General features: G+C 34.9%; 1 protein-coding gene across 2 annotated transcripts in view; it reads left to right on the forward strand.

The window, feature by feature from the left end:
• The window catches only part of LOC115222626, a 33,107-nt gene extending 6,171 nt beyond the window's left edge, over positions 1-26,936 (forward strand). Inside the window, exons 2-3 of one of the 2 annotated variants that reach the window (XM_036511689.1) lie at positions 5,479-5,623; positions 25,567-26,936. In XM_036511689.1, the coding sequence (XP_036367582.1) occupies positions 25,635-26,936 (1,302 nt within the window). In that variant the 5' untranslated portion in view covers positions 5,479-5,623; positions 25,567-25,634. The remainder of the gene's footprint in view (positions 1-5,478; positions 5,624-25,566) is intronic. The other variant, XM_029792931.2, reaches the window with a different exon arrangement.
• Positions 26,937-27,147: the final 211 nt, after the last annotated feature.

The following is a 27,147-nucleotide window of genomic DNA, read 5'->3' on the forward strand; positions in this document are numbered from 1 at the left end:
AGTATATATATATATACATATTTATTTCCTGATTGATTGTCTTACACATTCCTTGATTATCAGCGTAATTATAGGTAATAAGTGTTACTCTCAGTTCTTGATACAGTCGTAAATTCCATATCTACTCTGATGTGAAAGATGCTGATTAGTTACTGTATGTATATGAGCTTTTAATAAGGATCTTACAGGGTGTTCCTTTTTTTACAGGGATCTTGCCCCAAGTTCCATTATCGTGTGGCGTGTCTACACTCTCATATATTACTAGTGTTTTATCCTCTTTATTCTAAATGATTACTCTGTTGTCAATTACTCAAATATCTGTCATGTAAAAACGTTAAGTATACTCCAATCTCACAGATATACACACATTCGTGTATAAACCATCAGCATATTTACAACCATTCGATACAGACCTACACATTTCGCGCACAGCTGCTTTCTTGCTCGTCTAAGAGACTACGGTATTGATAGTTGTCATTCAATAAAAAGGATATCAGTTAGCCGCCTATCATGTATTATTGTTTATTCTACCGAATCATTTTCTTGTGTTCCATCTTTAACATGTGTGAATGACTTATTCAGTCAATTTACATGGGTATTTTGTTTTATGGTATCCATCTTGATATTTATCTTTTTTTTTCAAGTTTTCACTTTCTATTTTGGTAAAATATTAATTGTTCTAATCAGTTTTAAATTGGCAAACTCACTACTTTGGTTGGGGGTACAGTCGATTCAACTGAGGTCAATAACATTGCGTGTAAAGTCGAACCTCTCGTAATAGAAGTGAAACTAGTTTTTTTATTGAAGGGCGTCCCTTTATGTTACTTTTATCGTAGTGAACCCAATCCTATATCAACAGGAATATTTCTTCAGTGAGAGTGCAGCACTAGATTTCCGTCTTTAAAGTGACCTTCTGTGAATTGAGTTTATCTTCTACCAACTGTAGTAATCTTTGCTTGTTTAACCTGAACTTAGTCCTAATTCATCGTATGTAATCAGACAAGAGGGATAGTTGGCTGTTGTTTCTTGGAGATCAAGCGACTACCTGCTTTTGTTAAATTACTCGAAATATTTTTCATTGCCTTAATTTCAGTGAAATATTTTTTCATTACTGGTTTATATTGATAAATACAAGATGTTTAGTCTTAAAAGGAGTACCTGTTATTTCAAATTTAGGAAAAGAAATCCATTTGTTCAGACCTTTTTATCTTTTTCCTAAAATTATAAATCACTTTCAGATCTGGCAAACACTTGACTTCATTCCCCATCTTATCTTCTAAAGCTTGCAGTTTTGATTTTACTCCTTATGTGATATGAAAATTTAGATTTAAATACTTCAATCATTAAATATAATGCCTTTTTCCTCTTGAAATATAGTGTTTTTATTTTGTTCAAGAATTTGGAAAGAATATAAAAAGTATATATTGAGTGACATTTGAGTTGAGAAACTTCGTGCTTGAAGAAAATCTAAATGAATTCAGGTGTGTATGTAATTTAGTCCATGTAGCCTAGTAGACGTATGTCTAATAATCTGTCAGTCACAAATTTGTTATTGCAGTGATAAGCTAGGTAACCTCCCCTGTCAAGTGCCTAAGACTACTTCAATTCGATCTAACGTGAATTTTTCTCATACATTAATTTCGGTTTCTTTTTATACTAGTCATCAATGTAATGTGTTTATCAGATATAAAATTACTTTCGTGTATAGTTTTTTTTTTCTTTTGCTTGCTTGCTTGTTTTTTTCGTACCTTCAATATTTCAAAACGACTTTTGCTACAAGTTAAGGGAGATAATTTGAACGTGACACCCTAAATTCCATGTTTTAAGAGGCCAAGAAAAATTTTAGTGATAGCATGTTTTGTCATTTGTCCCATATTGTTTCCGTTGGTTCTCAGAATTAATGTGGATATATATATGTAAATAGGTATAGACACCTAGTTGTATATAGATGGGGGGATACATTTGCGCAGTTAGGTATAGCTAGAGGTGTGTGTGCGCGCGCGTTCATATACATGTATGTATATATTAACTTTCCATTCTGTCCCTTACTTTCTCATTGACTCCTGACAACCCCTTTGCTCGTTCAGTACCATACCTCCTTCTCAATAGCGTCTAGCCTGTCACTATCCACTAACACCCACTCACAACTATAGATCTTTTTCTCTAATTTTTTATCCTCTCTCTCTCTCTCTCTCTCTCTCTCTCTCTCTTCTCTCTTTCCAGTTTAGTTTTTTGGAGCGCTTGATGTACTTAGCCTTCCAATTTTCAAAGTGACCTCACTGGTGCTGATGTCACACAAAAAAAGAAACACATTGTTTACATTAGGAAAGAGGGCATTCGAGTGTGGTGCTCCATCTCATTGCATCTTTTCAAAGTGTTCAAACAATGCTAGCATGGAAAATTGGTGTTGAATAATGAAGTACATATGTATATATCATCGTTTTTGCATCCACTTAACGTGCCTATACAGGTTGAACAAGACTACATTGGAGAACAGTTTCTACAACTGGATACTCTTCCTGAAGCCACCCTTCATGTATTTCTAAGAAATAATTCCCTTGTCTGTCAAACTACAACAGCCCAGACTTGACTACATAAGAGAACTGGAGGTTATCAGTTTGAACAAGCCTTTTGTTTCCAACCCTGGTGCAACATATTCCAGATGTGCATTCACATAAAAAATGTATAAGAATTAGTGTGTGTGTGTGTGTGTGTGTGTGCGTGTGTGTGTGTGCGTGTGTGTGCATATAGCATAAGCCTACCAACCACATGGTTTCAACTTCAGCACTTGGCCAAGTGTCTTCTATAGCCTCAGGTCAAGAAAAGATTGAATGAATTTGGATGAAAAGCAAAAGAGGGCCCTTGTGTGCTTGTCTACTTGTCTTAACATCACACAGTAGTTGAAAATGAGTTTCACCATCATGGTGCAATGTCCCTCATTTCTAGCCTTCTCCAAAAATATAAAAAATGTCCAATCAAAAAGTTGTATTAGCTTGGTTGAAAACAATTTAGAGTTGGTAAGTAACAGGAAGACCATATACTCAAGTAAGTGTGGAAAAGTAGATTATTAAACAATGTAACTGGATTTATGTGTGTGTGTAATTGTATGTATATATGTGTATCTGTATCAGTGTGTACTACAGCAAGTGCATTCATGTATATATGCATCTGTGTATGCTTATGTATTTGTATATGTATGTATATACATATGTGACATTAAGATTGAAATTGTTCAAAATAACAATGCAAATTTATATCAACTAAAGACTACAGTTTGCACTTTGTCTAATATTTTAATATTTCAGGGTTAATACCCTTTTAATCATAAGAAAATGAAGGGTGGTGACCTTTGTGACATCCACACAAAATAACCATATTTCCACTTAGCACAAAAAATTCCACCAAGTCAGGTTAAAAATTTGCCATTTAATCATTTCACTACCATATTTCTTTTGAAATACACTGACTTTCTTTTATTCTTTCAAATAATGCAAGTAGCTTGTTTATCAACTACATGGTTCTGGGTTTAGTCCCACTGTGTGGTACCTTGGACAGGTATCTTTTACTAAAGCCTCGGATTGACCAAAGCCTTGTGAGTGGATTTGGTAGAGAGAAATTGAAAGAAGCCCATTGTATATATGTGTGTGTGTCTGTGTTTGTCTCCCCAACATCGCTTGACAACTGATGTTGGTGCGTTTACATCCCCGTAACTTAGCGGTACAGCAAAAGAGACCGGTTGAATAAGTACTAGACTTACAAAGATTAAGTCCTGGGGTCAGTTTGCTCAACTAAAGTCGGTGCTGCAGCATGACTGAAACAAGTAAAAGAATTAAAATAGTATTTGGAACATTAACATAAAAATTTGATAGGTTTTTTTCATTTAGATCACTTTAAGATAGGAAGTTTGTATCAGAGAACCAAAAGAAGTCTCAGACAGCTTGGTATCAAAAGGGAATTGCTACTTGTATCTTAGTTGATGTATTTGACTAGACAAGCTTTTCTATCAGGCCTACCTGGTGTGTAGTATTGCTAAAATCTCAGCTGGACTATTACAATACTTATCAAAAGTCTAATGAACCCAACGTAAGGTCAGTCAGTAATTTGCTAATACTCTGAAAATTTGGGTCAGTATCCAGCCTACTGAGTTTCAAAAACATGTTCCTTGGAACCAGGGAAACAGCCTGGGCTCAAGGCAGCCAGACTAGAACAACTCTGAGGTCACCTGTGCATGCTTCCAAAAATTAATCCTTTAGCATTCAGATTACTCAGTCAAAAGTAATGCTTATCTATTCACAATATTTTGAATTAATCATGAATTATCTCATAGTTTTGAGATTTCAGTGATGCAATTATTTTTAGATTAACATTGTAGGATAGGCTTGAGAGGCTGGATAAGGCCAGTTTAAGTGTTGAAAGGCTAAGGGAGTCGGCATCAGTCAGTAAATCAGATCAGAAGAGAATTCGGTGGAGCTCACGGATATCAGTCATCTTGAAGAGAGAATGATGATGTAGTGAATGGACCCCAAACTGAGATGCTGGCAGGATCACTCTCCACAATATGGCTGGAGTATGAATGGTGGTTCTTTGAGGTTCCTCTCTGTAGAAAATGCTGAAACATCTGGTCATGTTGTAAGGAAACAAATAGAATATTGTGTGTGTGTGATATATAGGCATGTCTTGAGTTTTAAAGTAAATTCAGAGACCTTAGTATACAGCTTCTTTTTCCCTTCCTATAGCCACATTTACAATGAAGAGCCTTACATGATGTTTGAATTATATCCATGGTGAAAAATTTATTAGAAATATTCCTCCTTCATAGAACTGATGTTTAGATACAAGAAAAAGATGTTTGATAATCTTGATTAGCAAAAACTTTGAATCCTATAACATTTAAGAATAAAATATTTTAAACTAAATAATTCCTTTGCCAAATTCTTTTGTTGTGTGTTAAGTTTTCATCTCAATCACATGATTCCAGGTTCAGTCCCTCTGCATGGCACCTTGGGCAAGGATCTTCTGCTATAGCCCTAGGCTAACTAAAGCATTATGAGTGGATTTGATAAGCAGAAGCTGAAAGAAGCTTGTCACATGTGTGTATGTGTCAATATTGCTGTCTCCTTGCCTTGACATTGTTTGATAGTTGTAAACGAATGTCACCATCATATAAGTGGTGTCTTTCATTTCCAGTTTTCCATGAAATCATGTCTGGTCATGGAAAAATATTAGCTTATTTGGAAACAGCTGAGGCACAGTGGTAGGAAAGGCATCTAACAGTAAAAAAAAAAAATTTGTGTGCAGAAATTACATCTACCCACACCAGCATGGAAAAGTGAATGTTGAGGTGATGATGATTTTATGTTCCCCATACTTTAGTTTGTATTTTCTGAGACCAATATTTTAAACAATATTTCTTTCATATTTATCCTTCATCTTTGCTATTCAGTCGACACTGAATTTTCCTTTCTTTTTTATTTCTAGTGTGGTATGGGTGTAAATTTGGACATTTTCTATGCCGTGTTAATACACCTAAATGATGCTTTGATAGTGATATAAAATGAGAGTGTGAAGTTAAAAAGTAATAGAAGCTTTCTTACACAGTGTAACCTTGAAGACAGATGCATTGGTCAGTAAAACCTATTTTTTATTACAAGAAAGCTAATGGTTTGTTTCTTGAATTTGAGGCTTTCATTTTATTTGGTTTAAATATTTTCATTTTCATAAAACATTGGGTAACTATGCAACTGTTAGACTTGCTTTAAAGCTTTCTTGATCCAGTAGCATGATGCAATTGTATATGAATACACAATCATATTGTTAGTAACCCAATGCATTACACTGTCATTTTCTATCAGCTGTTAACTAAAAGTAGTAAACCAATAGACGAATAAATTATATTTAGTCATCTAATGTTTTGACAGGTTTATTTAGAGGATCAGACAAAATGTTTAGGTATCTATTTTTTTGTCCTTTGTTCTGAGTGCAAATTCTTCCTAAGATCAAATTTATTTTCTATCTTCCTGGAGAGATCAATAAAATATATCAGTTATGTACTGAGATCGATTCGGCAAAAACTTTCTCTCAGAATGTGTGGCCTTGTATATTAGAAGTGGACATTATTTAATACAGCAGGTACTTTTATTTTATTGAAGTGATGTTAAAATGTATTAATAGTTTATCCTTTCAACAAGGTATTAATATGCAAGTGAAATTAAGGAATTTGTAACAACTTTTGAATTTGAAGGAAAAAGAAATGTTATATATTATACTAATTACCTAAGCATTACATTTTAGTATAAAATAAAATAAAATAAAACCTTACCAAGGCCCATCCTAAATAATTCAGCCTACTTCATACACTTACATTTTTTTTTAAGTAGGGAGCAATTATTTACAAAATAGCAACTTCTCTTACGTTAGCAGTGAATATTTTGGGAAGCCAAGCCTTTGTTTATTTGCAGTTACATTTAGAGGAGTCTATTATTTGCTATTACATTTAGAAGAGTCTATTATAACTCTAACCATCATATGCAAAATTAATAGGGGTTAAAAGTGAGAATCTGAAATCAGTTTAAAACATATACATATGAAGGTTATATAAATTAGGTATATATTGCTTTATTTGGTTTTGAGATTGGAGTCTTTAGCCATTGCACAATTTAGATATATAATGCTCATTTTCTATGCTATGACTTGATGACGTTACAATATGATAGCAGGTTTAAGGGCCACATTTTTTTTTTATAAATTTCATTTTTGGCTACAATTTTATGGTTTTGTGTCTTACTCTATCACCAACTACTACAAAGTGTACTGGATGTACTTTACTGTAGTACCAAAACAGGTTTCCATTCCCTTGATTAGACTGTGTTCCTCTTGAATCTATATCTTATTCTGACTGCGATCTCTCAGCATTGTTAAGAGCATCGGAAAAGATGCTTTGCAGTATTTGTTTTAACTCTTTACATTCTGAATTCAAATCCTGCTATGATCAGCTTCCCGCTTAATTTTTCTGAGGTCAGTAAAATGAAGTACCAGTCAAGCGCTGGTATTAATGGTATTCACTAACTATTCACACTCGAAATTGCTGGCATTGTGCCTACCGTAAATCCTCAAGTATAATCCGCATTTTTTCACCAAAATTTAAGGGTCAAAATCCCTTGTGTGTACTATATATGAGGTTAAAAATGAAAAATATTTCCTAAGCAATGTCGAGTTTCTATTTGCTGTCTGGCAATGTTTATTCAGATGCATTTTGTTATGTCAGGCACGAAAATACCTTAAATCATCCATAACTTGCAGTATTTATTAAACATTATTACTGTTATTTCTTTATTTTCTGCAAACAAAATGCACAAAAAAGCTACACATTTGCATTATGTTATATATACAATAATAATAAAAGACATTACCATATACATTTTTACAAACTAAGGACGTTATAGAGGCCTCCCTGACTCAAGTTAGAGAAGGGGTATGTATTATACACAAGGTTTAGAATTTTCAGAGGTACAGTCCCCTAAAAATCCCCTGCTTATTATACTCAAGGGCAGACTATACTCGAGGACTTACGGTATGTCAGAAACTTGTTGCTTCTGTGAGAACCATTCTAACCATATTTCAACTGTGGAATGTTGAAATTTTTTTTTTAAATGTATTAACATTCAAGGCAGACACTGCCTGATTATATTCTTGTAGTGGTTCTCTGTATTAGGAAGAGTAAATTCTGTTGTTTGCTTATATGTAATTGGAATGTCACAGACCTGTGGGAACATCCCACTTTTGGCTGGAGGAATTTGCAGGAAGGAAGTCTAGGTGAAATTGGGATTGCAACAAGGTTGTTGGTTCAGTACTCACACCATCATTAACTCTTCTAATACCAACCTGTTTGTATCATAGAGCCAGAGCTATGAAGCATGTTTTTATTTTAAAGTGACCTAAATTAAAATCTCCCATCAGAATTTCATGTTAATGCTCCAAATTTAAATAAAGAGCTATTTTATTAACCCTTTTGTTACTGTATTTATTTTGAGATGTTCTGTGTTTCTTTCAATTACTTTTTAATATAACAAAATATTTAGTAAAATGACTGAGTTATCATTCAGCTAGAATTAGAAACATAAATTGTGACTAAGGTTTGGTGGAAGATTTTAATTCAAAACTTATGAAAACAAGACATGTGTACTCAGAGCCAGTTTCAGCTGGGTTGGTAACGAAAGGGTTAAATACTTAATTATTTTTTAAAGTTAATTGAAACAATGGCTTTGTATTTTAACTGAAATATAACAAAAGGCTTAATCAATGCTTACACCAACAATTTGTTCTAAATAATGTAACACTATTCCAATGATGGATACTTCTCTGACTAGCTTTCAATTCAACTTGAAAATTGATTTCTGGTAAGCTGCCATTTAACGCTTTCGTTAGCAACCTGGCTGAAACCAGCTCTGGCTCTGTAGTACAAATGTCTTGTTTTCATAAGTTTTGAATTAAAATCTTCCCCCAAACCTTAGTCACAATTTATGTTCCTAACACTAGCAGAATGATAGCTAAGTTAGCTTACTAAATTCTTTGTTATATTTAAAGTAATTGAAAGAAACGCAGAACATCTCAAAATAAATACAGTAACGAAAGGGTTAAGCTGAAGAAGTTTTTAATGTAATTTTTAATAATATTCTTAAATGAAGTTATCACAGTATCAATTGGGTCAGTTACACACCACCAGTCACAATGCATTTCCAATTTTATCAAAAGGATTAATACTGAACTCTTATAATTTCATAAGAATCTTGGATATATGAAATAATTATTCAGTTTTAATCTTTTTGACACCAAATCACCATAACCTAATTAACTGTCTTAAAATTTTTTTAATGTTTAACCTTTTAGCATATAAAGAAGCATTACATTTGATAGAGTAATCATCATCATGATTACTCTATCAAATGTAATGTTTTATTCACATTGTTTTGAATTAATCATACATTATCTCTTAGCTTTGAGATTTTAATGATGCAATTGTTTTTAGAATGGCATTATAGGGTAGGTGTGAGAGGCCTGATTTGTCCAGTTTGAACATAAAATAGGAAGAATATTGACCAGCTTGTGGATTTAAAGGGTTAAATTAAAACTGCCCATCATGATTTTATGTTTGTCTTCACGTTCCAAATACTGACTTATTGAAAAAGTGTGTCATTGTGCTAAGTTCTTCCAAATTTGAGTTACTTTAAAAAAAATTAATGCATATTGGAAGTTTGTTTAGAAATTTAGTTATAAGAGGATTGAATATAAAGATGTTAAAATGAAACGTTTTGGATTAGGATAATCTCAGATGGGTTGCTGTCAAAGGGGTTATAAGGGAAGCATTCTCTGAGGGAAACACTTTCTATTATGGTAAACCCTAAAAATAGTAACTCTTGACGAAGACCATTGAAAAATTTTAGAAGTAATAAAATTAGAATCAGGAATTTCCTGGTGAGAATATTGGTTTTTGAGAAGCTTCAGGGAATTTTATTTTTAATTTCTACTTTGACATTGCTATAGTCATTTTGTTGTACCTTAGGGACAAGGCACATAAATTCCACTACTCTGTCAATCAGGTCCAGTAATAATTTACAGTGGAGGGTTGGGTAAGTTGCTTTGCTAAATATATATGAAGGTCTAAATTTGCAAAAAAAACTCCTCCAGCATGAAAATGCTTAAGAATTGTGGGGTTGAAGGGGAGGGGCACTTATTTTTATCTTTGCTTGTTCCAGCCATAGGATTGTTGCCATACTAGAGCACTGCTGTCAAGGGTTTAGTTGATTATATTAATTCCAGTCCTTTATTTCTGTCTTATTTTATCTATCTTATGTATCAAGTTATTAGATGTAAAGGAATACAACACAAATAGTAGATTAACACAAACATACACATTTACATATTTCAGACGCATGTATGCACACACACACAAACATTTCTGCATAGATTCTGCCTACCAAATTCTACCTAGAGTGTTTGATTAACCCAAGGTATCAAACTGTGTATCAATTTTATTTAAAGCTTCAGATTACAAATATGGAACTTAAACTAGCAACTTGTAACACAAATAGAAGTGGACCCATTTTTAAAATTAATTAAATTTTAGCAAAAAAGATACTTTTTCCTAAGTTATAAATTAGAATGGGTTTAGTTTTAAATGCAAAAGTGACTGTGGCAATCAAGTTTGATTCCCTACCTCAGTCCTGTGTGACACCTTGGGCAATTATTTGATTATAAACTTTGTCCAACCAAAGCTTTTGAGTGTATTTGGTAGATGGACATTGAAAGAAATCCATCATGTGTGTATATATATATATATATATAATATATATATATATATATATATAATATATATATATATATATATATATATATATATATGTATGTGTGTGATCTTTGTCCTGACATCGTGTGATAATTGTGAATGAGTATCACAGTCATACTAGCAGTGTCATTCATTTCTAATCTACAAAAGAATCTGGCTATAAGGAGATATTATCTTAGAGGGGAAACAGATTTAGGTAGGTGACAAGAAGATTATCTGGCTGTGCACATTGTGCTTCAATAAACTCTCTGAGCCATGCAAACATGGAAAAGTGGACATTAAAACAATGATAATGGGTCTGTTATGTTGAAGCATTCGCACAGCAACTGTATTTTAATATTCAATTACTGTTCATCAACCTTAAGTCAGTCTCGGTCAAGCAAATGTAATTTTAGGCATTCCAATTTTTTTTAACCCTTTAGTATTCAGATTTCTCTGTCAAATTTTATACTCATTTATTCCACATTTATTCAATCATGCATTATCTTACCTTCAAGATTTCAATGATGATGATCATCATTTATATTTAGAATGACATTGTAGGGTAGGTATGAGGGGTAGAGCAGGCCAGTTTCAACATAAAATGGGTAGAATATTTAGGCCAAATATGGCCAGATTGAATGCTAGAGAATGTCCACACTTCCAATATCAAGTGTATCCTTTAAAATGATAAAGAATGATTTGAGGAACATTTAGCTAAAATTTCTTGCTTTCAATTTATGTCTATTGGTGAGATATTTGTTCAGCTATAAACATAAAATACAAATTCTTGATTAAGAAAAATGTTTTATAAAGGCAGTGGCAGTTATCCACAGCAAACCCAAATCCAGGTTGACGTGGGAGGGAGCAGTAAGGTTAAATTTTGGAATGTTGAGCCTCAAAGATGACATGAAACAGCTTTGATCACAGTCATGACCTACAGTACTGCTAATTTGTTCAGCCCATAGTAACTTGAGGGAACAGTGACTTAAGTGACTTTGGGTTGTGTTAAGATACTGTATAAATGAAGCTAGGTCTTATATCTCCTTCAGTTGCCATACTTACTTAAAGTGGATACAAGTTATTAAATTATCCACATCAGTTTTTTTTTCCATAGTTCAACATAATGTTGGTTGCTATATTGTGTTGTGGCTTTTGATCAAATTCTTGATCTTTTCTTAACTTGCTTCTATTTCATACACCCTCGACACTTAATTTAGTCTGGTAGGAAGTTCCTGGAGAGCAAAAGGACTAGTTTGGACAGGCTCGTCAAACCCATACCAGCATGCATATGTAGACATGAGGATGAACATTTATTCTTTTTAAATGTATTTTTGTAGCATCAATTCATTGTTTAGCATCAAGCCAGGTTTGACAAGGTAGCCTATGATCAAACATTCCAACTATGACTACCTTACCATTATATATCAGGCACAACTTTATTCAATTTTAAGATGGTAGGATGTGGTCTAAAGGAGATTTGACTTATTTCTAGCAAATTAAGGTTTCATTCGCTCTTGTAATTATACCTAAACCAGATTAACCCTTTTAGCATTTAAACCAGCCATATCCAGCCCAAATATTTTACATGTTTTTTTGTTCAAACCAGCTATATCTGGCCTCTTACACCTACTCAACAATATCATTCTAAAAATGTAGAATCACATTGTTGAATTCTTGAAGCTTTGAGATAATGCATGATTAAAACAAAACATTGTGAATAAATAAGCATTGCTTTTGAATAATCTGAATGCTAAAGGGTTAATTTAAAGAAAATATATGAACATAGGTTTCTTCCATTGTTACAAGTCCAGAAATATGTAGGAAGGGGCCTCCATATTTCAATTTGGATGTGGGGTGGGTGTCGTTGTTAGAATAATATTAATGGAATAATTCGGTCAACCACAATGTATGTCATTGCCATCCTTCTTTAACAGTTATTTTTTTTTACCATACTCACATGGGTCAGATGGAATTTGTTGAGGTAGATTTTCTATGGCCAGATGCACTTCCTGTCACCAGCCTTTGCTTGTTTCCAATTAAGGTAATATTTACCCATGGCCAGACATGTTACATAGAAGATAAGAAATGAAGTAACAAATTTATACACGACAGGCTTCTTTGAGTTTGCACTTACCATGTCCACAAACAAGACTTTACACAGCCTTGGAATATTGTAGGCACTTGGCCAAGATGCCATATGGCGGGACTGAATCTGAAACGATGTGGTTCGGAAGCAAGCTTCTTACCATACAGTCACACCTGCAACTATTGGCAGTCTCACCAGCACTTTATATATATTTTGTTAACCCCGAATTTAACACAGAGGTAAAACTAGCCTTATGTCTTACCTAGAAATTATTGCTCAGGTCCCACAACTTAAGAGAGGTACAAGGCTACAGATTTTGAAGGAGGTGGGGTGAGTTTTACACAATTACTTGACTGGTACTTTATATATTCCCTTTCAATGATGAAAGGTAAAAAACTGATCTTGGTGGGATTTGAACTCAAAATGTAATGAGCCGAAACAGATTTTGCAAGTCAATTACCCAGTAACCTACTCATTTTACCGTCGTGAATAATTCTAATTTTATGCAAACCCAGTATAGTAGTATTAATAATAATAAAATAGGGATGATGGTAATTTTTAGCAAAGGTAAAAAGACGAATTGATCCTTTTTGCTATCAAACCACCTGAGACCATCCCAGGGTCTATGACACAAACTTACCATCTTAAGACAATTTGCAATCAGATTATTAACTATGATAATAGGTACATGCATGGCTGTCAGGTAAAAAGTTTGCTTCCCAACCATGTAGTTTGGGGCTCAGTCCTACTGCATGACACCCCAGGCTGCCATAAGCCTTTTGAGTGGTTTTGGTTGACAGAAACTGAAAATTAAAGGCGGTGAGTTGGCAGAAACGTTAGCACACCAGGCAAAATGTTTAGCAGTATTTCATCTGCTGTTACGTTCTAAGTTCAAATTCTGCCGCGGTTTACTTTGCCTTTCATCCTTTCAGGGTCAAATAAATTAAGCACTAGTTATGCACTGGCTTGATCTAATCGACTTAATCTCTTTGTCTGTCCTTGTTTGTCCTCTCTGTGTGTAGCCTCTTGTGGGCAATAAAGAAATAAGAAACTGAAAGAAACCATGTGTGTGTTACCGCTGTCTCCTTGCTTTTGATATCATGTGATAGTTGTAAATGTTACCATCATGCAAGTGGTGTCCTTCATCTCTAGGCTTCTGTGAAAGCATATTTGGTCATTGGGAAATATTACCTTACTTGGAAACAGGTGTGGGTTAGTAACAGGAGCACCCAGCTGTAGAAAATTCAATTCAGCAACCACCCCACCCCATATGTAAGGATAGAAAAGTGGCTATTAAAACAATACATAAAGTACTGCAGTTTGCAAATGAAAACAACTTTTGTGTATTAAACTTTATTGACAGTTTTGTGACTTCAAATTAATTTTGTACTAAGCTGAATTCAACTTGATTTAGGTTAACTAGGAAATATTTTATATTAAGATTAAAATATTTCAGGTATTTTTCTCTATTTTATCATTGGAAATCTTGTCATTCCTGAGATTGTACTGTATTTTTGGGAGACATATTTTCTTCCAAAACTGTGTTTGTAGTAAATGTGTGTGTATGTATGCATGCTTGCATGCATACACACCAGTACTTTTTACATGGCACCAGCACCAAATGCTTTTTATATGGCACTTTGGTTTTTAGGATATCAATTTTGTTGTGATGGGTGGGTCTTCCGCATTTTGAGATCAGACTTAAATACTTCATCCCAGGTCTTCCTGGATCTCACTCTTCCTCAACTTGCCTCTACTTTAAGTGATCACTTTATGCAACTGTCGTCATCAATCCGCATAATGTGACCAAACCAGTACTGTTTCCTCTCTTGCACAATGCATATAATTTGCACACATACAATTTTTTAATGTTTTCCCAAGCACATGCATCTATGGGTGTAATTACTGGCAGAGTTGTGAAGTTCAGGTAAGGCTGTGTGGTTAAGAAGCATGCTCCCCAACTATATAATTTTGGGTTCAATCTCACTACTTGGCATGTTGGGCAAATGACTTCTATTATAGCCCTGCTCTGAATGTATTTGGTTGGTTGACAGCTTGTCATAAATGTGTATGTGTGTGCATGCTTGTGTGTTTGTATAAACCTTTGTCTTGACATCATGTGATGATTGTAAATGAGTATCAATCAGGGTTATTCATTTCTAATAATCAGCAAAAACAAATGCCTGGTCATGGAGAAATATTAACCTTTTAGACATTTGGAAATAAGGGTTGGTGATAAGATCTTCTGGTTGTAGAAATATCTGCGTCAACAAATTCCATCTCACCCATGTAAGCATGGAAAATCATCATTTAACATCCACTTTCCATGCTGGCACATGTTGGAGGGTTTGACATGGAGCTAGCAGGGAGCTGTCCAGGCTCCAACTGATTGGTGTAGCAGCCATAGACATTAAATAATAAAACTACATGTATACATATTTAGGTGATAAATTGTTCATCCATTTCAATGATGAGTAATCAGGTGTTCTTTCAGCTGTATTTAGCATGTTTAAATTTTCTGAAATTATGGATAACCTAAATGTAATTTACAATAGGACCATAAATACAACACTAGTGTGCTGGGTTAGAGGTACAATGAGTGTGTGTGTAAATAGATATCATTTCATGCAGTTGTTCTCAACCAGGGTCTATATGATCCCTGGGTATCCACACAAGCAAAATAATAAATTGTGTATACAGTAGTATATTAAGGGTCCATGACAAAATTTTGATTTAGATGTATTTATTAGAAGAAAAAGCTTGATTTCTTTCTCTAACATTTGACAGTCAAATGTTTGAAAAACAAAATAGGAATTTTGAAATAAGTATCTTTAAAACTAGTTTTTAAACATCGAGAATCTGTGGGGTCCACAAGAGTAAAATAGTAATCAAAGGTGTGCATAGCCAAAAAATGGTTGAGAAACATTGGTTTTATGTACAAGTGTTTAATTGCTCAATCCATGAGGTTGAGTATTCCACAGTTACATGTACTTTATTACATAATCAGTTTGCAACAAGGTTGGGACCTTGAATTATTGGTATTGTCAATCAGATGCACTTGTGTGGGGTTTTTTTTTTTTTTTTTTTGCCTGTTCAGTTTCAAGTCACAAGATTTGGATTGACCAGAGGCTAAAGTACTTGCCCAAGATGTTATGCAGAGGGTTCAAATTTAGACCTCATGATTGCAGACCAGGCATTTTAACCTTGTTGACAATGCTGTTGCCATTTGTATGCATTATCATCATCATCATTTATCCCATTTACCATGCTAGCATTGGTTGGATAGTTTGATAGGGTCTGGCAAGCTAGAAGTCTGCTTTAACATAGTTTTATGGTTGGATGCTTTTTATATGACAATGGCATTAGGGAGGTCACTAACTCACAAAACAAGACCCCTCAATCAAAAGGGGGAATAATATCAAGGGATGTGGCTTTATGCTAGGTGATGAGATCATGCGTAGGGGAGGTCTGACCTTGTCTCAACTTCACATGATGGCTATGACACAACTACATGTCACTGTCATGTAGCTGTATCATTTTATTTCCATTTGTCTCAGAAATAAATGACAGAGTTGGCAACAGGAAGGGCATGAATAATCAATGTTGAATTTTGTCTGATTATTGCTACATGGGAAAGTGGCTAATAAAAAAGGGTGATAAAATGATGTGCATGTGTACATATATACATGTGTATATGTACATACACAAAAGCACTAACTGAAAATAGTTCAAATGATTCTAAAATTACATAAATGAATGAGATATACAACTGCTTCATTAGCCAACTTTGAATTAGTATTGTGTTGAGATATTTCATGTTTGGAGATATCTGTACACTACTATATTCAGTAGAGAGATGTGTGCTATTCTTTTGGTTTCATTTCTCACTTCAGGTTCAAATCCGGCCATGATTGCTATGCCTTTTTATTTTTTTATCCTTTAAATGTCATATTACATCTTGGGGTTATTTCATACATCAGAACTTTTAAGTGACTTTTGTCTTCTTCATTGTAAAAAAAAAAAAATTAAGAGCTGTTGTTGTAACTAAACTCACTCAGCTTATCATGAACCCCTAGTGCTCATAAGACTGAAGCTTGTTTCCCATGGCATATAAATGGCTGAAATTACAACACTACCAAATCCCTGAAGAGGATGAATGGGATGCCAGTCTGTAACAGTTAATTTTGCAGTTATTGCTGGAAGACATAGTTGAGTGAACTGGAGCAATGTGAAATGAAGTGTTGGGCTCAAGAACACAACACACTACCTGGTCTGCGAATCGAAATCACGATCTATTGATTTAAGTGCAGGGCCCCTAACAACTAGGTTGTATGTCTTATAGCAAGAGGACTGAGTGCTTTATGCTCTTGAAAAAAAAAAAAACTGAGACCGTCATGGTTGGAGTGGTAACTGAACAGTGACTAATCTCGCGTATATTTTAACACTTGTACCTATTAATGTGAGATTAACAGCATTGCTGCTATCAGAAATATTTTACTTTAATTACCTCCGCCTTAGTGAATACAGAGGTATTGTTTTCAGTCATGTTTGTTTGTTTGACCATGGACAAGATATCTCAAGAACCACTGGATGGATTTGGATGAAACTTTCAGCGATGTTTGGCCTCGTGACTAGCACAAACTCATTAGATTTGTGGATCAATCCAGTACTGTACAAGGATTCTGGATAATTTTTCCTGTTTCTTTTTTTTTTTTTTTTTTTTTTTGAGAGCGGTTGGGTTTGTTTTTAGTATTTTCATTTCTGAGAACATTTAAGTTTTTTTAGATATTCTCTGACTAATCGTTGTGGGGACATTGTTGCCTTGGCAGGGGTTTGAGCACTAACACTGAGTTAAAATCCTACTAATGTCAACTTTGTCTTTCATACTTCCAAGATTGATCAAATAAGTTAAGTACTGGGAATTGGTTGAATAAACTTACCACCCACAAATTTAAAGCTTTGTGCTTCAGTAAATCAAAAAGGCATTGGTTTGACAGAATCATTAAACACTCCTGACAGTTCTGAATTCAAATTTTATGATAATCAGCTTTGCTTTGCTTCATTCTGGACTTAAGTGTTATCTTTATTCCTCATGTTTCTGGTCTTGCACATTATTTGTATTACATTCATTGTACAACATGTATATAAAATACTAGGTTTTGTTGTTTCTATTTTTCTCCATGTTAACTGTCAGGCCTCAGCAAAAAGCCTGACAGAAAATATTTTGCTAAGAAAATCTCTTCCAAGTAGGGAACAGTTTTGGAGTATAGCGGCATGTTTGATTTGATGTCTGACCATTTCAGATGGTATCTTATGTCAGTCATTGGACTACAGCTCCCATGCTGGGGCACTGCCTTGATGGGTTTGGTCAAACAGACCCTCGTACATGTTTTTATGTGTGGTACTTATTCTGTATCATTTGCTAAACCACTGTTTCAGGGATACAAACAAAGCAGCACCAGTTATCAAATGGTGGGAGGGACATTGTTACCTTATTAGGCGTACGTGTGTGTATGTATGTTCATATGTATGTGCATAGAATTGTTATACAGTACTCCACTATGTATATGTATGTGTGTATATATGTATGTACATATGTAGGCTTGTGTGTGTGTTTTCCAGTTTTTATGTGTGTGTTTTTCCAGTTTTTATGTGTGTGCATGTACAGGGCTGTGGAGTTGAAACAAAAAACTTTGACTGACTCTGACTCCTGTACTATTGTCACCTCCGACTCATGACTCCTCTTTATGTATTTAAGTGATTGTGGTCTACATATCTCATAAAGCATATGCATACGCTTGTACTTTGAGTAGGCCTGTATCTTATAACTGGTTTATATTAAAGAATAAAGATATTGTGAGTCAGAGTTGATATAGTTTTACTGTGCACAACCTGTGCATGTATATGTATGTTTGAGTTTATGATTGTGTGTATATGTAGATATGTATATACATGTGTGTGTGTGCAGATGAGTGTCAAATGGTTTGTAGACATTCTGATGCTACCTAGAACATTTCCCTATCTATGCTGCAAAGGTAATTCTCCCTCCATAGCACCTTAATTTTTCTTCCTTTTTCTCTGTTTTCTTCCTATCTTTTATTATCTCCATAGTCCCTTTTGAAGACATAATAGGTTGTAATGGAGTTCCTTGAAATTTTGTCTTTCACCTCTGTCACATGTGGATACATTGAAACTCATGAAATTTCAGCTGTTCTTTGCATCTCTCACTTGCTTGGATAATGTTTAACAAAGTGGGTTGCTTTTAATCTTCTACCTAAGTTTAAATTTACCGATTTTTTTGTGTAGTGGAATCAGACTATTCATCCAGCTGAAACGGCTGTTGTGAACCTTTAAAATCCATTTGTGTTCTTTATATGTATATATTTATATACACACACACACACACCATGAACCCCCATACATTCCATCTACCAAACCTAAAGTTAAGGCTTCACAGATTACCATTTATAATTTCTCTTATACATTAAAAAATGTTTTTAGCATTTTATATATTTCTACAAATTAGATTAAATACATCAGAGTATATTTTGCTGCCACCCTCACTCCCATTTTAACTGACAATCCTAAAATGTGTACCTACCAAGTATTGCCAGAAATGGACTCTTTTTATTAGTTACTAGTATATGAAATCATTATTGCCTATGACAAAAGAGGTTTACAGGGACATACACACACCAATACAAATTGTCAAGCAGTGTTAGGGGACAGATGCAGACTCAAAGATAAATTTATATATATAATTAAACATAGGTCATTGAACAAACATTAAAATGAGTTAACTTTATATACAGTATCAAACCTTCAACATACATCATATATAAATAAATATTACCATGGCTTGCATAATATATAAATCAAAATATACATATATGCGAAAAAAAATCACGTCCCATCAAAAAACAACTAAAAGTTTATAAGATAACTTAAAAGACTAAAAATATTGAGATGGCGAGTAAACAAATAATGAATAAATCAACTAAAAAGTTATATTTACTTCACTCACACCAAAAGATAATCCATGAGTAAAAAACCATGTGTAGTTTTCTTTTTCTTTTCTAAATCAAAAAATACATCCATACAGATAGGACACACATACAAGACCTGGCCCCTTCATCAGGATGAAAAGAGCAATAGGACACATATACAAGACCTGGTCTTGTATATGTGTCCTATCTCTTTTCATCCTGATGATAGATCATGTGTTTAGTTTAATCTGAGTAACCTTACTCATGAACTATTATATTCTGTATGGACATATTTTTTGATTTGGAAAAGAAAAAAAAATTACTCGTGGATTATTACCTTTGGTGTGAGTAAAGTAAATATAACTTTTTAGTTAATTCATTCATTATTTGTTTACCTGTTTTCTCAGTATTTTTAGTATTTTATAAATTTTTAGTCGTTTTTTGATGGGATGTTCCTATACATGTCTTTTTCACATATATGTATATTTTTTACCTTTGGTGATTTTCTGTGTTTGTATGTCTTATATATAACTTATTTTAATGTTTGTTCTATGACCGATGTTTAATTATTCTTGCCTCATTTATTTGAGCACTTCTTTTTTGCAGTCCTATTTACTCTTTGTCTCTTTTGAAAGAAATAATAGTTATTCTTGACGTATTATACACACACACACACAGAACATACAATGAACTTCTTTTAGTTTCCATCAGCCAAACCCACTCACAGAGCTTTGGTTAGCCTGAGGCAATAGTAGATGCTTGCTCAAGCTTCCATACACTATCTGTGGTGTCTGTGATATCATCTAGTCCCTCACCCAAAAGTTGCTGGCCTTGTGCTTATATTAGAGATAAAATAATCATTATAATTATCATAAAAAGGCATTGAGCTTGTAGAATCCTTATAGCACTCGAGTCAAAATGTATAGTGGAATTTCATCCTTTCAAGGGCCAGAAAATATACTACCAGACAAATGCTAGGGCCCATGGTTTGTACAACTACCCCAACCACTTCAAAGCTTTGTGCCAAAATTAAGATTATTATTAAGGTGGTGAGCTGGCAGAATCATTAGCACGCTGAGGTGAAATGCTTAGTGGCATTTCATGTCTTCACATTCTGAGTTCAGATTCCATTGAGGTTGACTTTACCTTTCATCCTTTCGGGTCCATAAATTGAAAACCAGTTGAGTACTGGGGTTAATGTAATCGGCTAGTCCCCTCCCACCAAATTTCAGGCTCTGTACCTTCAGTAGAAAAGATTATCATCTTTATTATTAAGCTTGAAGTGACAGCATTCTGAGTTCAAATACTGCTGAGATTGAGTTTACCTTACATCCTTTTGGGGCCCATAAAATAAGTACCAGTTTAGTATTGTGGCCCATATAATCAACTGGCCCCCTCCTTCAAAATTTCAAGACTTGTACCTATAATAAAGATTATTATTATTCCCTACCAGCTGTTAAAGGTCATTATGCCAACCTCCACTCCTGCCCCTAACTACTTGGGGAGGAGGGGGTATCACCAGCTTCATAACTCCTGCCCCTTCTCCCATCTTACTTGTCACCTATATCAAATAATTCTCTCTGCTTCCTTACTCCCCACCTCCCAATCACCTCCATGAACTAATTCTCCCCTCCCTTCCTCCCACTCTACCATAGCTCCCTTCCTCCTCCTCCTGTGCAGAAGGTAAAAAGTTGAATGTAAGGAAGGTGAGTAAAACATTAGAGTAGATTCTTCCCCCCACCCTCACTCACCATCTTTTCAAGTTCATCTTTACATTTGTTGCCCCCATCCCTAAGGAGGTGGGGGTGACATTTCTCTTCAGTTACCCCACTGCTGATAGTGGGAGTGGGAGCAGTTGCTATGAACTGTTAACCTGACAATGTTATGTCAAGTCATCACTTTAAAAATACATTTGGGTGCACATACACAGTCACAATATATACACAACTATATATAGTATATATTGTGACTAAATACATGCAATAGATTCTTATGCTTGTTTCAGTCAGTGACTGTGGCCATCCTGGGGCACTTCTTTGGAAGATTTTGTCAGAGTTCAATCATCATCATCATCCCCACCCCCAGTACTTATTAAGGCTAGTACTTACCCAATTTACCCTATCTGTTTCTTTATACTGAACTGCTACATTACAGGATCTTAAACACTGGTTACTAAATAGTAAGGCGACGAGCTGGCAGAAACGTTAGCACGCCGGGCGAAATGCTCAGCGGTATTTCGTCTGCCGCTACGTTCTGAGTTCAAATTCCGCCGAGGTCAACTTTACCTTTCATCCTTTCGGGGTCGATAAATTAAGTACCAGTTACGCACTGGGGTCAATATAATCGACTTAATCCGTTTGTATGTCCTTGTTTGTCCCCTCTGTGTGTAGCCCCTTGTAGGTAGTAAAGAAATAGGTTACTAAATAGTGAGACACATTTATGTAAAGATTTTTTTAAGATAGTGTAAGACTAGTTACAAATAGTGTAGTGACAGAAAACTGAATATGAGCTTCCACAATAATCAAGTCGTGTTTCTGTCTACTGGACTACAAGGAGAGCCTGTTCCTTTTACTCACACACATAAAATGTGTAACCATTAATCAATAGCTGTCAAACATCAAATTAAAGGGATTCAATATTTGGTGTTATTATTTAGTCCTAGCCCAACTCTAATCAGATGTGCTCTGGCCAATGTAGTTGGACTATCACTTATTCAGTCACAATGTACTTTTGACTACATTGTTATCCTTCCTTTAAGACAGTTATAGTATCATTTAAGGGTGATTTTGGTTGTTGTCTCTAGCAGGTCAAGGGGAATATCTAATTTATGCTGCTTAACTTTGTTTATCTGTATATTACCTGACAATTTATCTAGCTTTTATGAGTGGTATGTAATGTATTTTATTTAGGCCAATATAGTAACCTGTTAATCTTGAGTTCCCCTCTACATGTCCTTAGACAACACTGAATCACCCTAAATAAACTATTGCATTCCATTTTTGTAATGACTATTTCTCCTGTTTACTGCTTATTTGTGTTTGTGTTTATATATCATAAAGCCATAGACTCAAGTAGTAAGAGAGGTGAATATATATTTAACCATATGATTTCCATTGGGTTTGTTTATTTCACAACCTTCTTTGGCACTGTTAATTTATATAAAAGAAATTATGCTTGACGAAAGAGTGGCACCTCTGAGATATGCTGTGACTGCGAAGACCCGATAAATGAAGTGAGTTCATGGCTTGCAGGACGGCCTGCTGTGCTAACCTTGGGTTGTAGAGTGACCCTCTGTGCTTGAGGAGACCTATTGAGTCAAGTATGTCAACATAACATCAAAATAAAAATCAAATGGAAATTGTATAAAAAGCACCATCCGAACGTGGCTGATGCCAGCGCCGCCTGACTGGTGCCCATGTCGGTGACACGTGAAAGGCATCAACCAATCGTGGCTGTTTGCCAGCCTCCTCTGGCCCCTGTGCCGGTGGCACATAAAAAGCACCCACTACACTCACGGAGTGGTTGGCATTAGGAAGGGCATCCAGCTGTGGAAGCACTGCCAGATCAGACTGGAGCCTGATGCAGCCTCCTGACTTCCCAGACCCCAGAAAACGGACGTTAAACAATGACGATGATTGCATTACAGTAAGCCCTCAACTATCGTGGATGTTACATTCCAAAGACCCTCGCAATAGATGAAAATGCATGAAGTAGAAACAATACTGTATGTTTTTTTATTTTTATAGTTTGCATATATTTATTTTATTACAAATGCAAAACAACACTATAAAGGAATCAACGTAAGCTTATATAATAAACCATGACTGCATTATGGTGAGGGATTACTGTAATATGAATACTCAGCATGAAAGCTAGCTCATCAGATCACAGGTAACGTGGTTACACCAACAATTCAACCCTAAATATGCACATGAAATTTCTTTATATACAATGTATGGAAAGCCAAAAATGAACAAAATTAGATTGATTTGGTCAGTAGCATAAGTGGATTCTGAGAATCATGTGATCAGTAGTAACCACACAATTCTCTGAATCCACTTACACTACTTGTTTATATATGTATAGATACAGTTGCCTGTTTGTCTTCTGTCTTCCATTCTGTGTGCAATCATCTCTCTCTTTTCTTACAAGAGTTTTGAATATGGCCTACTATTATATTATTGCACCAATCATAGAGATTAAATGTTTGAAGTATTTAGAGCATGAGCAGTGGGTGGGAATCATCATATCTACTGTACTTCAGTAATTAACTTTACTAATTAAGCATGATGATAATTATCATTGGTACATTACTGTGTATACTTTGTACATTACCTACTCTTAACCCTCTCTGAGCCAATGAACAGCTTGCTTAAAATAAAGGCCAAACCCCCCTCCAATCATGCTTTGCTATCTGAATGAAGAACACAGTTGCTAACAGTCTACAATGTCCCCTGCCCACCGAAAAAGGGAAAAACTAATGCAATTACTAAGGCTTGCTATTTTGACACAGCAAGATACTTGAAAGGTATGTGCTGGTGAGGATCATAGGTATGACTTTGGTAAGTGGTGCTACATCATTAAACAAATGTCATTTAGATTTGGTTTTTTAACCGTGGAGATGTGTATGATGCAAGGAGGTACATGTATATACATACATGCTCATTTTCCTAGTATTAGTAACATAATAAAATACACAGTAGAATTATGCTAAATGGAGTAACAACTAGAAACAACCTAGTGTAGGGGTGGGGCCTCTCTAGTCAATGTGTGTAATGCAACAAATATGGCAGGTTTTATCTTCATCTATGGTGCTAGATGATGTGATCTATCCACTTAACCCTTTCATTACCAACCCAGCTGAAACCAGCTCTGGCTCTGTGTACAAATGTCTTGTTTTCATAAGTTTTGAATTAAAATCTTCCACCAAACCTTAGTCACAATTTATGTTCCTAATGCTAGCTGAATGATAACTAAGTTATTTTGCTAAATTCTTTGTTATATTTAAAGTAATTAAAAGAAACAGAGCATCTCAAAATAAATACTGTAACAAAAGGGTTAATGCTGCATGCAAAAGCTAATGTGGACCAATTTTAGTTAAACCAAAATTAGAGGTTATTTGGTAATGAATGGTTGTGCTCAGATTTTTCACTTTGCATTGTAGACGGCTAATCAATACTCTGAAGTGTAGTGGATTGAATAGATTCCAATGGATAGGTATTTATTGTATCAGATCTACTTCAAACAACAGTCATATCTTCTTCAAATGACACTCTACATCATACACGTGTGTGTGTGTGGAATTATAAACAACACAAATATATATTATTCTTCTGTATGTTTCACCATTGCAGTTGTTTGGAACTTTGTTCCAGGTGTAATTCAATGCTTGACCACAACAGATCACCACAGAACACTTTATTGCAATGTGTCACAAAGAACTAATGTCTAGAGTTGGGTAGATTGTAAAACATTTTATATAAGTATTTTGAGAGGGAAGATGAAATGCACTGCTTTTGTTTCAGTTAATTTTGAAAATAACTAAGAGTTTAGTGAAACAGCTTTGTTATCAAGTTAGTGTTTGGAACTTAAATAAACATGGAATTTTGATGGAAGGCTTTAATTTAGGTCACTTTAAAACAGGAATATTGTATGAAAATTGGGGGTGGTCTTAGATGGGTTGGTATCAAAAGGGTTGATATTATTTGAACCTAAAACCTCAAGTAAATGATACTGTAAATCATTGGAGATGTGACATGTTTAAACCAGCATTTTATTTTCATTGGTTCATAATACTTTTTATTTTTTTATGGCTAAGATATCTCACATTTAAAATATGTATCTAGCAAACATTCTGAAACTATTCTTCTGTCCTAACTGATAAGATGTTGGATGTGTTAAATTATTCTGTATGTATATGAAGCTTGTCATGATAACTCTGTCGTGTGTGTCTGTAGTTTATGAAATTTTCTAATTAGATCCCAACTTCACCTGTTTGGAGTTATCTGCCATACTTGACTAACATTATTTCCTCAACAGATACTTACTTCTAGTTAGGTCATTTAAAGTTGTATTAAATATGTTAATATTGACTTGCCAATTAATTTCTTAGTATCATATATTTCATTCTACATTTCTAAATGTTTTCTTTTTTTCTTTTTTTTTTCCAGATTGTTTTATAAGGCAACTATTTAAGTAGCCATTTATTTGAAAGACATTCGACTGGTTTCGCTACATAATGGCTCAAAATGATCTTCAACTTTCAAATGAAAATACCCACAGCCAGAGTGGTTCTGAAGAAGACTCAATGGATGTATGTGATAACACTTTAGAAACATCTCAGGAAAGCAAACCAGACCGAAGTCGAAGAAAAGGCAGTGATGTTCATCAACTAAAACAATCAACTCTTGAAGATCCTAGACGTGATTCTTCTCCTCGGGAAAGCTATATGCAAGATATACCTCTAGATTTTTCTATGCCAAAACGAAAAGATGACATAGATTCTTTAAGCAATTCACCAAAACATGAAATTCACTCTCCATTCATATCCTCTTCGCCTCCACATACAATGGTTTCGGGAAGAAATTCTTCCAATATATATAATGACTGTGGTGGCACTAATGGCTGTGTGTCTCCTGTTGATATGCCATCTGAACATATTTTATCTGGTCCTTGTGACAGCAAATCTTCAGATGCCATGTCAACTTCACTTGTGAATGGTCAGCTGATTGATGCTGGCATGTCCTCGGATTTTCTTCTCAGAGAAAGATCTCATTCTTTTTCCTCCTCTTCTCTGCTAAAACAAAGGCACCATGCCATTCCTCAACGCCAGCCTCGAAGTGGAGTTTGGCGAGGTGGTGGTCAACTACGACCTCATCACATGAATGAAACTGCACTAATGTCTGCTATTGCTGCTAATACAGTTGGATATTCAGAGCTTATATCACCACATCCACCTGGGTGTACATCCCCTATTCTTGGAAATGTACAGAGTGTAGGAAATGAAGAAGTGTTATCAATGTACAAAGATCACATGCACAAGTTAGGTGGGGTTGATAAACATCGCTATACATTCCTTGCCTCTGGCATTCCCAGTTGTGTTACCGAAAGTGTCAGTGGTAACAGTATTATAGCTTCTCTCCCGAATATGTTAGCGCCATCCATACCATCGACAGCTGGGCGACACTCTACAGCAACAGCCAGTGCCACTGCTGCAACAAACTGTATTTCATCCTCAATAACTCCGCCCTCTACATCCTCCATATCCTCCACATCACCAAGCTGTACTATGGTAACAACTACCCCTGCCAAAAGGCGTCCCAGGTCCCTGCCAGACAACCAAAAAGATGAAGCTTACTGGGAAAGGAGACGGAAAAACAACGAAGCTGCTAAACGTTCTCGAGATGCTAGAAGAATGAAGGAGGAGGAAATAGCTTTGCGAGCATCATTTCTGGAACAAGAAAATCTAAAACTCAAAGTTGAAGTTGCTTCTTTAAAAACAGAAACAGCCAAGCTGAAATGTCTGTTATTCAACAGTTAAGGGACTTCATTTTTTTTTTTTTTTTTTTTCCAAAGAGAAAATTTTTTGTGTGTCCATTGAAAACTAAATTTTTTTTTCACCAAATCCCCATCCCTCACACACATACATACACACACACCCAGAATACTCCATTCATTCCTTCTGATCTTTTTTCTTCAAGTGTTCACATTTGGTGCATTTATCTTTTTACAGACACTTTGTATTATTATTT

This window comes from Octopus sinensis, linkage group LG20, assembly GCF_006345805.1.
Source record: "Octopus sinensis linkage group LG20, ASM634580v1, whole genome shotgun sequence".
In the NCBI taxonomy this organism is placed as follows: domain Eukaryota; kingdom Metazoa; phylum Mollusca; class Cephalopoda; order Octopoda; family Octopodidae; genus Octopus; species Octopus sinensis.